Genomic DNA, 14,066 nt, shown 5'->3' with positions numbered 1-14,066 from the left:
ACGGGGATTCGTTTGACTTCGCAGCGTTCCTTTGGGGATTTTTTTGGATGAATTCATCTGTATTATTTCGGTCCATGTTTCTGTAGCCAGAGCTGCTGGACATGTACACTGTGAACCTCCACCGCATCGAGAAGGACGTGCAGAGATGTGACCGTAATTTCTGGTACTTCACCCCGGCCAACCTTGAGAAGCTCCGCAACGTCATGTGCAGGTATCGCCCTGTGGGATTAGGGCAGGAGCTGACTCCGACATTTGGTCCTTTCACACAGATGGCCCTGTTCGGGAGTAGGGTAGGCAAACCACAGGTGGTGGCTGCAGTGTTGCTCCGAGCCCATTTGTTTTCTGTGTTATTTTTCCCATCTAGAAGTCTCCAGTGTCCTAGTGCAGCTCGTGATCAGGGTATTAAGGCAGGGGTTTGCGGCTAGTTTTTCTCATTTTCGTATGTGAAGACACAAGACCCCAGTCTCAGTAGCAGAGGAAGGATAGCAACGGCCTTTACGGCCTGTCGGTTACCTCAGGTCCGGCAGGGAACATCCTGTCTTGTGGCATGAATCCAGCCCGTTCCAGCTTGCTGCGTGGCTCAGAGTAGACGGGCAAAAGCAAAGGACACCTCTCTTCAGTGTGAGCAAGGTGTCAGCAGGGCCCATTGCCTCCCCACGTCCAGTGTCCCCCTGCGTAACACAGGGCAGCCCTCTTACTTTTCTGGTGATGCAGAGAACGTGTTTTAACAAGGATTCACCTACAGAACTCAAACCCTATGGGGGTGCAAATGCCAGGCATGTGTTATTGCAGACGGTACAGTGGTGAGGGCTGTAGGAGTACAAGGAGAGACACGCACAGCTGGGTGGATTTCTGGCTTCTGTTGGTTTGTCATCCATGGAGAGGTCATTGCAGATCCTCTCTCAGATCGCAGACCACTCCGGCTGTGCAGAGCCAGCCGCACCAGTGGCAGTGAAAGCTGAAGCGTTGATATTACACATCTCAACAATATGAGGAAAAGAAGTTATTTCGTGAGAGTTGTCGCTTTATCTCATGGCCAGGCTTAGAAGAGCTGGGCTGAGATGAGACCTGGTGCAGCCCGTGTCTGGAAAGCTAACAGAAGAGTTGGATCAGGGGGATGAAGTGATGATTTCCTTCTGCCACTAAGAGGTTTTTGAGGCCTTCTCTAGTGAATTTTGATTTACTACCAAATATGGCACGAGATCGTGGCCAGGCTAATTGCTGTCCAAGAGCCTTTGACCCAGAAAGGGAGAAACAAGTAGCAGCAGGAGACCTGCAGAGTTGGGCTTTCTTGTAGGCCAGAGAATAGACCAGGGGACAGGTGTGTGTGTGTGTGGCTTAAAAAAAAAAGAGAGAGACACAGAATTAGTACTCAACTCTTTGCTGTTTTCACCAGTGCCCCTGTCCTGCTTGGTCATGGTTTCATTTGCTCCTCAGCTGGTCCGTGCTGAATCAGGATCCTGACAGGTTGTGCAGCATGAATGTATTGGTCAGTGTATCCCTTCGCCGGCCAGGCATGAAGGGGAGTTACTCATTTACAGGCTAGCTGCACCGGGAACAAGTGAGCCCAGCCAATGGTAGGGTTAGCAGAGGAAAGTGAAGGCAGCTCCCTCGTCTCCTCACTGACTTACTCCTCTGGCCCTCGTACTGCTGCCCAGGCTGGGTGGGGTGATGAATGCTGCAGAGTCTGCGTGCTTAGCCGCAGGGGAAGCTGCAGTGTCACTCGAGCAGCACCCGCGACTGATGGCAGGTGGCGGTGATGGACTCTGAAAGGAGCCCTGCCCGGTCCGTCTCCAATGGACTATTGCATGCCATGGGGCGAGGGGTTGCAGGGTAGCGCGTGGCAATGAGATGTGTTCTTCAGGCTCTTCCAGAACTACAGACGGTGCCCTCTGCTCCAGCCCCGCAAGGGATAAAGGAGGACGCAGGCAGCTCTGCAAACCCCCTGGTTAATTAGAGCTGTGACCTTGTCCCTTTCCTGCAGGGGCCACATCTTCACTCAGTTTTACTTGGCCCCACTTGCCATTGATGTCGGCCGGGATGCCGTTCACACCTGTGTGGGGTGCCGCCCAGTCTGTCATGACCACACAAGGCACTGGGGAATCGAGCCCTTTGGCTGCAGGCTTCGGCCCCATGGAATCAGTGGGGCAGGTAGGCTGCAGCCAAGGACTCCACCCCATTGCCCGCAGGAAGGTGGGCGGCCCGGGACAAGCCTCCCTTCCTGCAGAGCCGCCTCCCCTAAGAGGCCTGACTCCTCTGGGGCGTTCACACCCCGTCTTCCCTGCTTTCTCCCACAGCTACATCTGGCAGCACATTGAGATCGGCTACGTGCAGGGAATGTGTGACCTGCTGGCACCTCTGCTGGTCATCCTGGACGATGGTGAGCGGGTGGGGTCACCCAGCTCCGGTGGGAGCGTTTCTCGGCGTGTTTAGGAGGGGAGGCATGGGGAGAGCTCGCTGGCTTGGCCAGACCCCCAGACTGGGAGTGTCCAGGCTGGTCTGGCTCTGGCAAGGTGCCGGGAGTCCACGAGGCTGCACGTCTCCATCTCCAGAACAGGGGTGGCACGAGAACTGGCCTGGCTTCCTCTGCGCAGCCTCCCTGTGCGCCTCAGCCAGGCCTGGAGAGAGTCCTCTGGGCGGCGTAGAGAAGCTCCATCTCCATGGCCCATTGCATCCTGGCGCACTCTGCTGTGGAGACTCAGCTGTGTGTGTGTGTGTGTGTGTGTGTGTGTGTGTGTGTGTGTGTGTGTGTGTGTGTGTGTGTGTGTGTGTGTGTGTGCGAGAGCGAGAGCGAGAGCGAGCGCGAGCGCACATGCAGGTGTCCCGTCTGTAATTTGCTGGTGAACGCGTCCGTGCACAGAGCCGTGACACGCTCCCTGTCTCTTACCCTGTGCAGAGGCTCTCGCATTCAGCTGTTTCACCGAGCTCATGAAAAGGATGAACCAGAATTTCCCCCACGGGGGAGCCATGGACACTCACTTCGCTAACATGAGGTCGCTGATCCAGGTATGATAAGGGGAGGGCAGCCTCTCAGACCAGCCGGAGAGAGGTTTTTCCCAGCCCCCTGTTGTGCTAGAGGGGCTGGGGGTTTGGAGGAGACCCCTGTGGGGGGGCTGTGGAGGAGCCTGTGGGAGAACGACAGCAGAGCAGCTTGAAGAGAAGGTCTGGGCGCGTGTGTGGGCTGCACGGGGGCAGGGCAGGAAGGCCGGCTGGGAGGACCAATGGTGCCCTTCAACACGCTAACGGGACCCCGGTCTCCCTTTGCTCTTTTTGGACAGATCTTGGACTCGGAGCTCTTTGAACTGATGCACCAGAACGGGGACTACACCCATTTCTACTTCTGCTACCGATGGTTTCTCCTGGATTTCAAGCGAGGTGTGTGGCATGACCTGGCCCTGTCCTCCAGGCCGCTGATGAGCAGACCACAGGAGGACAGTCCCAGGGTGCTTCTACTTAAGAACAGTGGCATCAGTTCAGATATTCCTTGGAGTGGGGGAGGGGGCAAATTCAGGGCCATGTTTGTCTCCGCTCACCCTCCCCCACCCCACAGGGACCCTGGCTCTCCCCTCCCTCTTTCCCACATAGCGCAGGAGTTGTCAGGAGTTGAGTTCTCAGCGCCCTCCCCTGCGCTTCACCCAACACACTCCCCGTGTCCTAGCTCGCAACGCCATTTGGCTCAGCCTCTGCCTTCCCCTCTCCCCTGGTCTGGATGGAGGGGCAGCTGGGCCAAGGTTCAGTGGCGGTGTGACCCCCCGTGTTAGGGCCACAACGCCACTCCCTGAGATTGGGCCTGGCCACCTCTCTCGAGGGACAGCCAGGTCAAATTTCAGCGGTGTTCAGACCACAAAGCTGGAGTGACGCCAGCAGATTTGACCCTTTTCTCTACAGGGCCACCACATCTCCATGCAAAACGCCCCAGTCCCCAAAGCGTTCACAGCTGAGGGGGCCAAAAACAAAACTCTTCTTTTTTAAAAACAAGTTTCAGCCGAGGGGCTTTGTGACACTCTCGTCTGGTGGTCTCTTCTTTCACCCCCCGGAGACCTTCACTCACACGTGGAAGAGACAATACGTTTGGCTTCCTCCCGGTCCCCATTGGATAGTTGTGCCCGTTTTGCAAAGCTACAGCGCAAGCCAGCACAGTGGGAGGTCCCTGTGTGGGCGGCCGTAGGTCTGGAATATCAGCGTGTTGGTGAGCGAGGGGGGTGAGCAGAGCTAACGCTAAACTTGGTGGTAACTGCGGTGGGACCGTCCCTTATTTGGCAGTAATGCATTCACAGAATTCTGCTGCGTTGCATTGTAATGTTTGAGCAGCCGTGTTCGCATGTCAGGACATGGTTTGGATTGGACAGCGTGTATAAGAGGTGTGATGACTTCCACAGAGTCAGACTTTAAGGCCAGAAGGGGCTGCATCCAGGAGCGGAGCTGGGTGGCACCCCCTCCCCGCTCTTCTGTGGGGGCTGGCCCAGGCCTCGCAATGCCCCCGGCCAAACGTTCCTGGGCACGCCCCACGGTTTGGGGACCACCGATCTAGTCTGACCTCCTGCAGAGAACTTCACCCAGTTACCTCTGTATTGAGACCAACATCTTGTGTTTGGCTAAAGCATCTTCCAGGAAGGCTGCCAGGCTGGAGCTGAAGACATGGAGAGATGGAGAATGCTCCCTTCTCCTGGGAGTGGGTTACAGCAGTTAATCACCCTCAATTCTCCATACCAAAAAATTGTGCCTTATTTCTCATTTGAATTTGGCTGGATGCAAAATCCCACCTTTGGCTTTTGTTCTGCCTTTCTCCACTAAAGTAAGACGACCTTTTACGCTGAGCCTGACTGTTCTGTCACCTGCACCCACGTAACTCCAACGGCTGGTGAAGTTACTCCTGATTTACACTGAGGTGAGATCAGAGTCAGGCCACACTTAGGTCGTTATGTCCCGGCAGGAGCCTCCTTCCTTTCCATCTATGAAAACAACTTTCTGTGTCAAATAAGCATCAGTCTGCAACAAAACCCCCTTTGAAAAATAATTTTGTGATCCTCCAAAGAAGGGAGCCTCCATTGTTGCTGGGAATTCTCCATAGACCCGCTCCAGGCCCCGAACCTGCCCTAAACGACCCCCTGGTTCAGCCATTGTTCTCTCTTTCATAGAGCTGGTGTATGACGACGTTTTCTCTGTCTGGGAGACAATCTGGGCAGCTGCACACGTCTCCTCTTCGCATTACGTCCTCTTTATAGCCCTGGCCGTGGTGGAAATGTACCGGGACATCATTCTGGAAAATAACATGGATTTTACAGATATCATCAAGTTCTTCAATGGTACGTCTTGTGTTTTGTTGGACTCCGTCTATGGCAGGTCCTCGGTCTTAGTCACTAATATTTGTGGTTAGGGTACATGCTAGTCTATCCTGATAACTAGCGTTTGTTGAAACGCAGTGGGGCAATATTGCTTATGAGGGACCGCGGGGCTGAGGTCCTGAGCAGAGGACTGCGAGCCGGCAACTTGTTGGTTCTGATCCTGACCCTGCGTCCGATGTGGCCTTAGGGCAGCTGCTTCACTGCTGCATGCCTCCGATTCGCCACTTGTAACATGGTTATGCTTCCCTCGAGAGAACAGTCCCCCAGGGATTCTTTTAGCTAATAATGATTCTCATAAATACTAAATATGGTGCTTCTGGACACAGCCATGATCAGGGGCCCTCCACTGCTCCGATAAGCTTCAGCTCCTTCCTAGAATGTGGCCCGGGCAGAGAGATGCAAACCTTTGAGGGGCTTTCATCTTTCCCAGGACTTGCAGCTCTTTGGTCCAGATACCTCCATCATTTGTTAATTACTTTTCCTTCCATGTTCCAGAAATGGCCGAGCGGCACAACACCAGACAGCTCCTGAAACTGGCCCGGGATCTCGTGCACAAAGTCCAGACGCTGATTGAGAATAAATGAAAGGCCTGGGAAGGGTGGGGTGCTCAGCGAGACGGCAGGGACTCCGGTCCAACGCTTCCTGCCCCGTCTCCTTTTTCTTTAAGTGCCACCCCTGTAACACAAATCTTGGTAGTTTGACACATGCTGCTCTGTAAGGTGAAGGTACCCTTATCTCTGCTCTCTGCTGTTGAGTTGAGCCATTAGGGGACAGGTCCCTTGGTTTAGTTCGTCAGCTCAGCATTCGTTTTCAGTGACTGACCAAAGATCTGTAAATCTGCACCTTATTTTTTGTTTTGTTTTAAACATTTCTACCTTGGAAGCAAATCTTGGGCAGACATTCCCTTGCCTTGCTTTGCCTTGGTGTTATTACTGCGGTTCTGGTTCCCGTCTTCAGCAGGAGCACTTTCCAGACAGCCCTCCCAAAGAGGCTGGGCTACAGGCAGGCTGTGCTGCTGCTGCTCCTCCTTGGGTCCGCCTTCGGATCTGCAGCTTGCACTGCAGGGGAATAAAGCACTTCCCTCCACATGGCCAGGAAACCAGGCTGCAGCAGCTGGTAAAAATAAGGCTGTTCTCAGCATTTGGTTTTGTAGTAGGAGTGTGAGGCTGTGCCTTCGGCAGAGAGAGACTCAGCAGGGAAATTCCTCCTTCGATCTCCATTAACACACCCGCTTCCTTGCTTAGAGCTGTGTTTTCCTCCCATTACCTAGGGTTTACAGCTGGCTCATCAGCCCAGGATCAGAGCACGTGGTGTTCTGATTCCGGCTGAGTTTCCAGGAGAGCTCCGCTGGAAAGTCTGGTTTCAGCTATGGGTCCTGAGCCCCGCAGAGTCAATGGAAGGACTCCAGTTGGACGTCAGTGGGCTTTGGATCAGGCCCACGTGGAGGGAAATAGACCAAGCTTAGTGTTCTCTGCTCTGGGTGTCCAGAGCGCTGCCATCCTGCCCTGCAATGGCGCTCTAGCATTGTGCTCCCCTGGGCACTGTGCATGCAGCACCTTGGGCAGCAGGAGAGCCATGGGAAGACTGAGCTGCAGTGAGCTTGGTGCGGTTAGTGCAGCCAAGAGTTTGGGTTTATTTTTCATCTCAGGTAAAAAAGTAGAAGAGGAAAAGAAGAAAAGTAGGTTGTGTTAGTGGGTTAGTTTCCACCTGCCCGGGAAGGTCATTTTCATAGCTAAGCCATTCTGTGGTTGGCATGAACATGTGCTCCTGGCAGCTGGGAAAATGCTTTGCGGTAGCTCTTTCAAGGGTACTTTCTCTCAGATTGTGCTGCAAAAATCTATGTTTGCCAAACATGAAACGTGTGATTAAATATGTTCTCTCTCCCTGTCCTCAGCTCCATCAGCAGGGCTCAGCCAGAGCCCTCTGTGCTGAGGGAGTGGTGTTCACCTGAAAGGGAAAGGGACCCAGAACACTCCTTTGTACTGACTGTATTTTGTATTTGTGTGTGGTGTGTCTCAGGCATTGCTTGCAGAATAAAGCCTGAAGAAAATAGTGCATGCTCCAGAAAACAGTTGCAGAGTATGGTGAGCCAGGCTGCAGTATGTGAACAAATCAGCTAATCCCTCTGAACTATAGGGATTCAGAGTCTGTAGCTACAAACCAGGGAAGGGCAGTGCCTGCTGAACCTGTTTGCTGGAGAAGAATACAGTGGGAGGTGAAAGCAGAGGAAAGCTGTCTTCTCTAATTTCTCATTTTGCCGGTTATTTATACTTTATCCACAGAAGCTAGGAAACCCTTTGAAGCAATTTCCTGCCCATTCTGGAGCAGATCTGTTGTATTAAACTCCAAAAAGAGCTTAATTTATTGGAATAAACCGTCTGCACTAGCATCTGAAATAGTCTGCATGGAAACTGAAGAATTTGGGCTTTAAACCTTCAGGTTTGAGTGTGCATCTCTCGAAAGCAAAGAGCAAATCTCCCGCCTACACTGGTGACCTCTTCCTGATCCTAGAGCGTGTAGCTTTTCAGATATTAGAACAGATAAATAATCTGAGCAGCCTTGTTCTAAAGGGGGAGGGGTCGAAGTGACACTTTTGCATAGGAAAATTAAGGAATAATAACCATTAGATAGGCATAAAAAGTAGTAACTCTGACACTAGCTTTCAAGATTTTATTTTTTTTAAACAGATAGCTGAGAATCCTGCACAATATCTGCTATCTGCATTATTTGAGTGTGTCTTCGGGCCCATCGATAGCAGTGTTTTTGAATAACTTCTAACAAAAAAGTATTTATTTATTCTATTGACTGTACATTACTGTGTGTCCTTGTATAATGAATTCAGTGAGTGTGACTCTTTATGCAAATGGAGATATATCTTTTCAATGTTGCAAACATATCTTGTAAATGTTTATCAGAAAATTGTGTCTATATATACAGGCTAGAGAAAAAAAGTGATTTAAGTGGGGTATTATTTTTTGAGGAAGGAAGAAATCTTTGCTTCTAAGAACTGCGTGGTTCTCTATAGCACCTACTCAATGATGTGCCAATCTGTCACTTTCCTTGTACTGTGAGAATTGTTTTGTTACATCAACAAAAAGCTCAATGCAGGTTAAGAAACCATTTGACCTCAGCTTTGCTTGGTTTAGCTCTGATTAAAAATTGTGGAATAGAAACACAGAAGTGAGGATTCTTTCCCTGATCCAACAACGCGATCACCACGCGTGGCCTCTTCACCAGTGATTTCATTTTCACCCCACTGATTTCTGTGGGGCTCTGCACAGGCTGGCCCCATTGCCTGGGTAGAAACGATTGCAGAATCAGGGCCTGATGTGTTCTACTGCCGCAAATTAGACTCCCCCAATAATTTAATATATAGGCTGCAAGAAACACTGCATCCGTTTTGCTCTAAGAATCTGAAAGTCCAACTGTGATCCCAGGATATTCTCAAGGAAAATAATGAAAAATATCCATAGAGAAAGCTTAAGGGATAAATTCTACTTTCGCTTTGAGTGTAAATCCAGAGTAACTCCGTTGTAGTCAGTGCACCAAATGTAACATTCGAATGGGCACTACCAGCCTATGTTAAAGCCAGTGAAACAAAATCTGCTCTCAGATACTCCGGTGTGAGTTGTGCATGCAAATCTCCCAGCAGAATTTGGCTAATAGCGTGTCTTATATTGAATGTTTTGCTCTTCGGATGCATTTCTTGTTCAGATACCTTGCCATGTTCCACAGTCACATGCACAGCTGTAGGCAGGTTGGCAGATCGGTGGAGTTGATAAATAGTGCATGTTAGAAAGTCAAGATGTACTGTAATCATGGCCGATTTCCATAGCTTTTGTCAATATGTGGTCCTAGCTCAGCTCTGCGTGTGTGTCCAAAGAATGTGTACTTGGAATTGCAAAGGCCCTGAAAAACTGTGGGATAGTTTGGATTTCATAGAGACAGAGCTCCTGGAAACTTGAGATTTTTCCAGCAGAACACGCAGAGGGCAGTAGCAGGGAAGGGGGCATTTGCTTGTCTGTCTGAAATAAAAAATTGTGAGAAAATTGATTCCAAAACCCAAATGTGAATTAGAATAACTCGTGACTGTCTGATGTCCCCACCCGTCAGTGGTTTTTGAAGTACCTTGATTTTTGTGAGCACCAGTCTTATGAACAGCCAGTTATCCAAACCATTGTTCCTGACAGGAAAAAATGGTCACATAATGAAAGAGAAGTCGCTGAAGAACGAGTCGACATCTGATGGCTCAATACATAGGAAATCTCTTTGGAGGGGTTTGGAGGACAAGAGGAAAGTGCTGCCGAGTACCGTGCTGCAGCATGAGCGCCCTACCACTGGACATTTGAGATGTTCCGTTTTAAACTCCTCAGTCCCGAACTAGCTTGTAAAAGAGGGGTGCTGTTGTAAATAAATGGGAACTGACCATACACGACTTCCAACTAACGTACACTGGGCCTGGTATGTCATGGGGCTTTAACTTGGCATGTGCACACTGCCCTCAAAGGGGTGACTGCACCATGTGCAGACGCAGCCGAGACAACTTTCATCTAGCCAGCTCGGGTGCCAGTAGCAGTACAGCTGGGGTAGCGCAGGCTAGTCACCTGAGTACATACCCGGGTGGGTGTGTGCGAGGGCAGTGAGCCTGCGCTGCTGCAGATTCACTGCTGTGAGTCCACAACAGCCTGCTGTTGCTCCATGTGCTGCTGCGATGACCTCTTCGGTTGTAGTGTAGATCTACCCTTCGATCCACTGGTATGCACACCGTTTTGTGCCAGTACACACATCCACTAGCATGCTCTGTGTGCATGAGTGCCAGTGCACAAACCGTAAGTGGAGGCCACCTTTTACGTCAGGCTTGTATTGTAACTTGTATCGAAATCCAGACAGAGAACGTCAAATGTATGTCAGTTCCCCCTGACATGGATTGGTGCTCTGCGAGCCTTTGTGTATCTGACGTCCCGCGCACAGTGAGTGAACTGCCCTTGTGGTCATTTAAACAGAAGGAGTTCGGAGGGGAGCCATTGTGCTATTTTCTTCACCTGTTTTGGGAAAGCGTTTGCTTGTGTGTTTAATAGAATGAAGGACGTGGTGAGACCAGGGGAATGCAAGCTCAGACTCCCAGGCTAAAAGTCTAGGGGTCAGAGTCTCTATAAAGCTGCCCAGAGTTACAAGAAGAGGATCTTGCTTGTCTAACTGTTGCACCTCTTTCTCTTCTTCCTCAGTCCTTTCCTTTCTGCCCGAGTGTGCGCCTGTGTCACAGAGGCCCTAGAAGTTAAGAATCACTTTGGGTTTTCTGGGAGGAGAACAGAGCCATCTAAGTTGTTTGTTTGCACAGCTTTCTTTTCTCATCTCTACAAGGGAGAGTTATGAACTGCCTTTTGGATACTGGGACAGAGCCCTTGGCAGGGAAATGTGGTAGACGATTATTGTGAGATGGGGCGAACTAGATGAGCCAGATGAATATTTTCCTTCCAGCTATTCCATATGGATACAATTTACCCCTGTGCCGCTAAAGTCCCATTTAAAGTCATGCGCTGACCCTCTCCAGAGAGGTGAGGTTTTTTGCTCTCTATACCGTAATTAGAACTATTTAGCTCTCAAATCACTTGCCTTGTATACAGTCTACTAAATATCCAAAACGAATTCCAACCCTGTTCCTTTCCTCAGGGGGTTGTTAATGGATTCTTTGCCTGCATTTGAGCTTTCTGCAGATGTGACCCTCCAAACCCTCTTGAGATCCATCTTTTGACGTGGTGTTTGTTCTTGAATGTGTTTTTATATGAGATGTTCTTGTTTTTTACTGTGTTGAAACTCTAAATGGCCTTTCTATAAACACTTTTCATATAGGTTGAGACTTTTCTTCACAAGACCAAGGTTGCATTGGAATGCTGCAGAGTGTTACTTTTATTCAAAGCCTTTTATTTTTTAGCAGCCTATGAACATTCACAATTTTGTTTTTGCTGTAGCTAAAGCCAGCAATAGAAGTACAGGCCTTAACGATAACTTTTACTGATGGCTTAAAAGCCATCTCAAGGGAAGCAATTATTCCTGGTGCTGTAGTATAGACAGCATAATTTTAGCTCTTCTGTTTGGGTAAAATTCACCTCTCGGTAGAAAACAGGCACAATCCACTTAAATCCCATTCAGAGGTATGTAGACCTTTGTGGGCCTAGGCCGAGGGGATTTCACTCCTACTGTAGTTTATTACTTGTTTTTTGGAATTCTTGCACCAGAACATCTTGACTTTCTTTTCTGTCCCCGCTTGCTCTCCAGTTGACTGATTCATTGAGTTAGGAGCTACTTTAGTGATAGTCTATAAAGGATACATAGCCCCATGTTCCAAGACCCTTGTCAGACACATGACATGATTTTATCTTACAAAAAATCAAGTGGCTTGAAAATATGCAGTGTGAATCGCTGCTCTGTTTTTCCTGTATTGTAGCTTTCCTGTTCAGCCAGTGATCGCTACTGAGCCAATTTCATCAGTGGGATAAAGGAGCGAGATTTTTTTACATTTGACAAATGTACTCAAGAAATAGCATCCTTGTGATTTATCTATCTGCTTTGGAATTTTAGCTAATACCAGCGGTTCTAGTAATGTTTCCTATATTTCTTGAGCACATATAGATACTGAAAGAGCACAATTTGTTATTTATGAAATGCAGGTTTTCTAGCAATATAGAAATTTGGTAAGCGTTGCTAGAACTAATAATTAAAACTCTGAAGTAGATAAAGATGGTGTTTACTTGTATAATATTGGACCTCTCCCGGATACCTTCCATTACATTGCCTCTTCTGTCTTCCTAGTTAGGGCACCCAAAGCACCGTCACTCTGTCCTGTAGTTACACCATGCACAAAACATACGTTAATGATTAAAATGTTTTTAGTTTTTCAGTCCCAGATTAGATTAAATGTATTTTTGAAGACACAGTAATGATTTTTTTCATCGTGTCACTACAGGACAGAGTTTGAGGTTGTTTGGGTGCCTAAACTGTGTGTTTCTATAGCTCAGCATATTCGGATTTCTTTTAAGCTTAACCTTAACTATAAATTTTGCCCTAAATTAGCGACGTACACTGTTTGGTTTTTGTCTGAGAGTTTCCTCTTAAAAAAAAGAATGAAAAATTCATTCATGAACACTGAATGAGAAGCCGAAAGAGACTTACAGTGTGATACTGCTAATGATTTCAAGATATTAATTATGACCCTTAAGTATTTTATTTTTACTTTTAGGGCCAGGCTTCCCAGTAGGTTCTAGCTGTGTTATGGGGCGCAGGAACAGCACTAGGTAGCCTGACTGTATCAGCTGGGTAAGCTGTATTTACAGCTGTTCTGCGCTGCCAGATCAGCACGAAATAACCAGAACTTATACCCCCAGCTTTTGGCCGCCTCCTGCCCTCCACGTTTCACCTCTGGTTCCCCCTCCCTCCTTCCCCCTGTGCCCTTTCTGTTGGGTGGATCTGGTGCAATGGATTGGTTTTGGAATGAAATAATTATGATTAATGGTAATTTTTTCTGTTGCTTTAACTTATGAAAAGTATCGTCTTCAGCAGGGGCTGGCACATAAAAGTATTTAGAAAAGCTCAAAGAATTGCCTGCTTTCAAAATGGCCTCCATCTCCCATTGTTTCCAATAGCTGTGAAGCCAGGCTGCTCTCAGAGTATAGACAGTGGTCCTCTCTGCACTATGAGGAGCTTGCTGATTGGAGGCAGTGGACATCTTTACTAAGGGCAGCATGTGAACTCACTCCCATTAAGAACACTAGGAGGTAGCAGCCATTTCAAAACAGGGCAGTTTTTCATGGCATTCTCTGTAGCAGAACTTTATCTCCAGCCCCTGCAGAGGGAGAGATTTTCAGTAATAGCTAAAAATAACCATTTATCTGAAAAATAAATAAAAACTTCAAATGTTAGCCTATGCACAAGTTCTCAGTGAGCTCTAACTATATGAGAAATTTGAAGAATCTGTGTTTCCTTACTGAGATGATTGAGGTTAAATAAAAAGATCTGACGGTGGATATTATATTTCTTAAGAGACTCCTTTTTACAAAATTAATTTACTCCTAAAATTAACAGATTTACTTGAAAATTCTCAGAAAATTAATTCTTCTCTGAGTAAGTGCTGAGTTTGGAGAGGGTAATCTGTATTTTTCATAAACAGAGGCTGTATCCCTGTTTTATGTACAAAATGCAACTCAACTTTCACTATGGACTCAGGATTGGCACCTATATAATTCTAAAACATATAGTACCAAGCTTAGTTTTTTGCTAAATTCAGTGGGGAATCTTAGAACATTTAGAACAAACATCTTATACATCCAGGAAATTAATGATAAACTTATCACAAGGATGTGTTGGAAAAAGAATTAAAATTAACAGGATTATGAATGTACTGTACGAACTGATGTTAAACCTTTATGTTGCCCTACAATGAATTGCTGCTTTTATACATAGGATGCCATTTTGGTCTCTGGGACTCACTCTATACGAAATTAATGAGCATTGTAGCTTTTATTATAACATTTGTAGAAGTGCTGCTAACGTCTGTCTTAGCATATTTCAACGTCACACTGGGGTATAATATTGGTTTTATATTTTACTCATGCGTTTAGTTTTCTTTGTAAATTGTTCGTTACTGTTGTTCAGAAAGACAAACTAAAACTATATTCTCTATGGTTAAATGTATTTTCAAATCAATAAAATCCTGGTTGTTGTTTA

General features: G+C 47.7%; 1 protein-coding gene across 5 annotated transcripts in view; it reads left to right on the top strand.

The window, feature by feature from the left end:
* Positions 1-14,066, top strand: part of SGSM1 (small G protein signaling modulator 1) — a 76,148-nt gene extending 62,082 nt beyond the window's left edge. For all 5 annotated transcript variants that reach the window (XM_067539431.1, XM_067539429.1, XM_067539428.1 and 2 more), the window contains 6 exons: positions 87-211; positions 2,298-2,380; positions 2,897-3,006; positions 3,279-3,375; positions 5,139-5,306; positions 5,841-14,066. In XM_067539431.1, the coding sequence (XP_067395532.1) occupies positions 87-211; positions 2,298-2,380; positions 2,897-3,006; positions 3,279-3,375; positions 5,139-5,306; positions 5,841-5,929 (672 nt within the window). In that variant the 3' untranslated portion in view covers positions 5,930-14,066. The remainder of the gene's footprint in view (positions 1-86; positions 212-2,297; positions 2,381-2,896; positions 3,007-3,278; positions 3,376-5,138; positions 5,307-5,840) is intronic.

This window comes from Emydura macquarii, unplaced genomic scaffold (assembly GCF_026122565.2).
Source record: "Emydura macquarii macquarii isolate MOO-44397 ecotype Brisbane River unplaced genomic scaffold, CSIRO-AGI_Emac_v2 contig_554, whole genome shotgun sequence".
Lineage (NCBI taxonomy): Eukaryota > Metazoa > Chordata > Testudines > Chelidae > Emydura > Emydura macquarii.
This window is presented reverse-complemented; position numbering and strand designations above follow the sequence as displayed.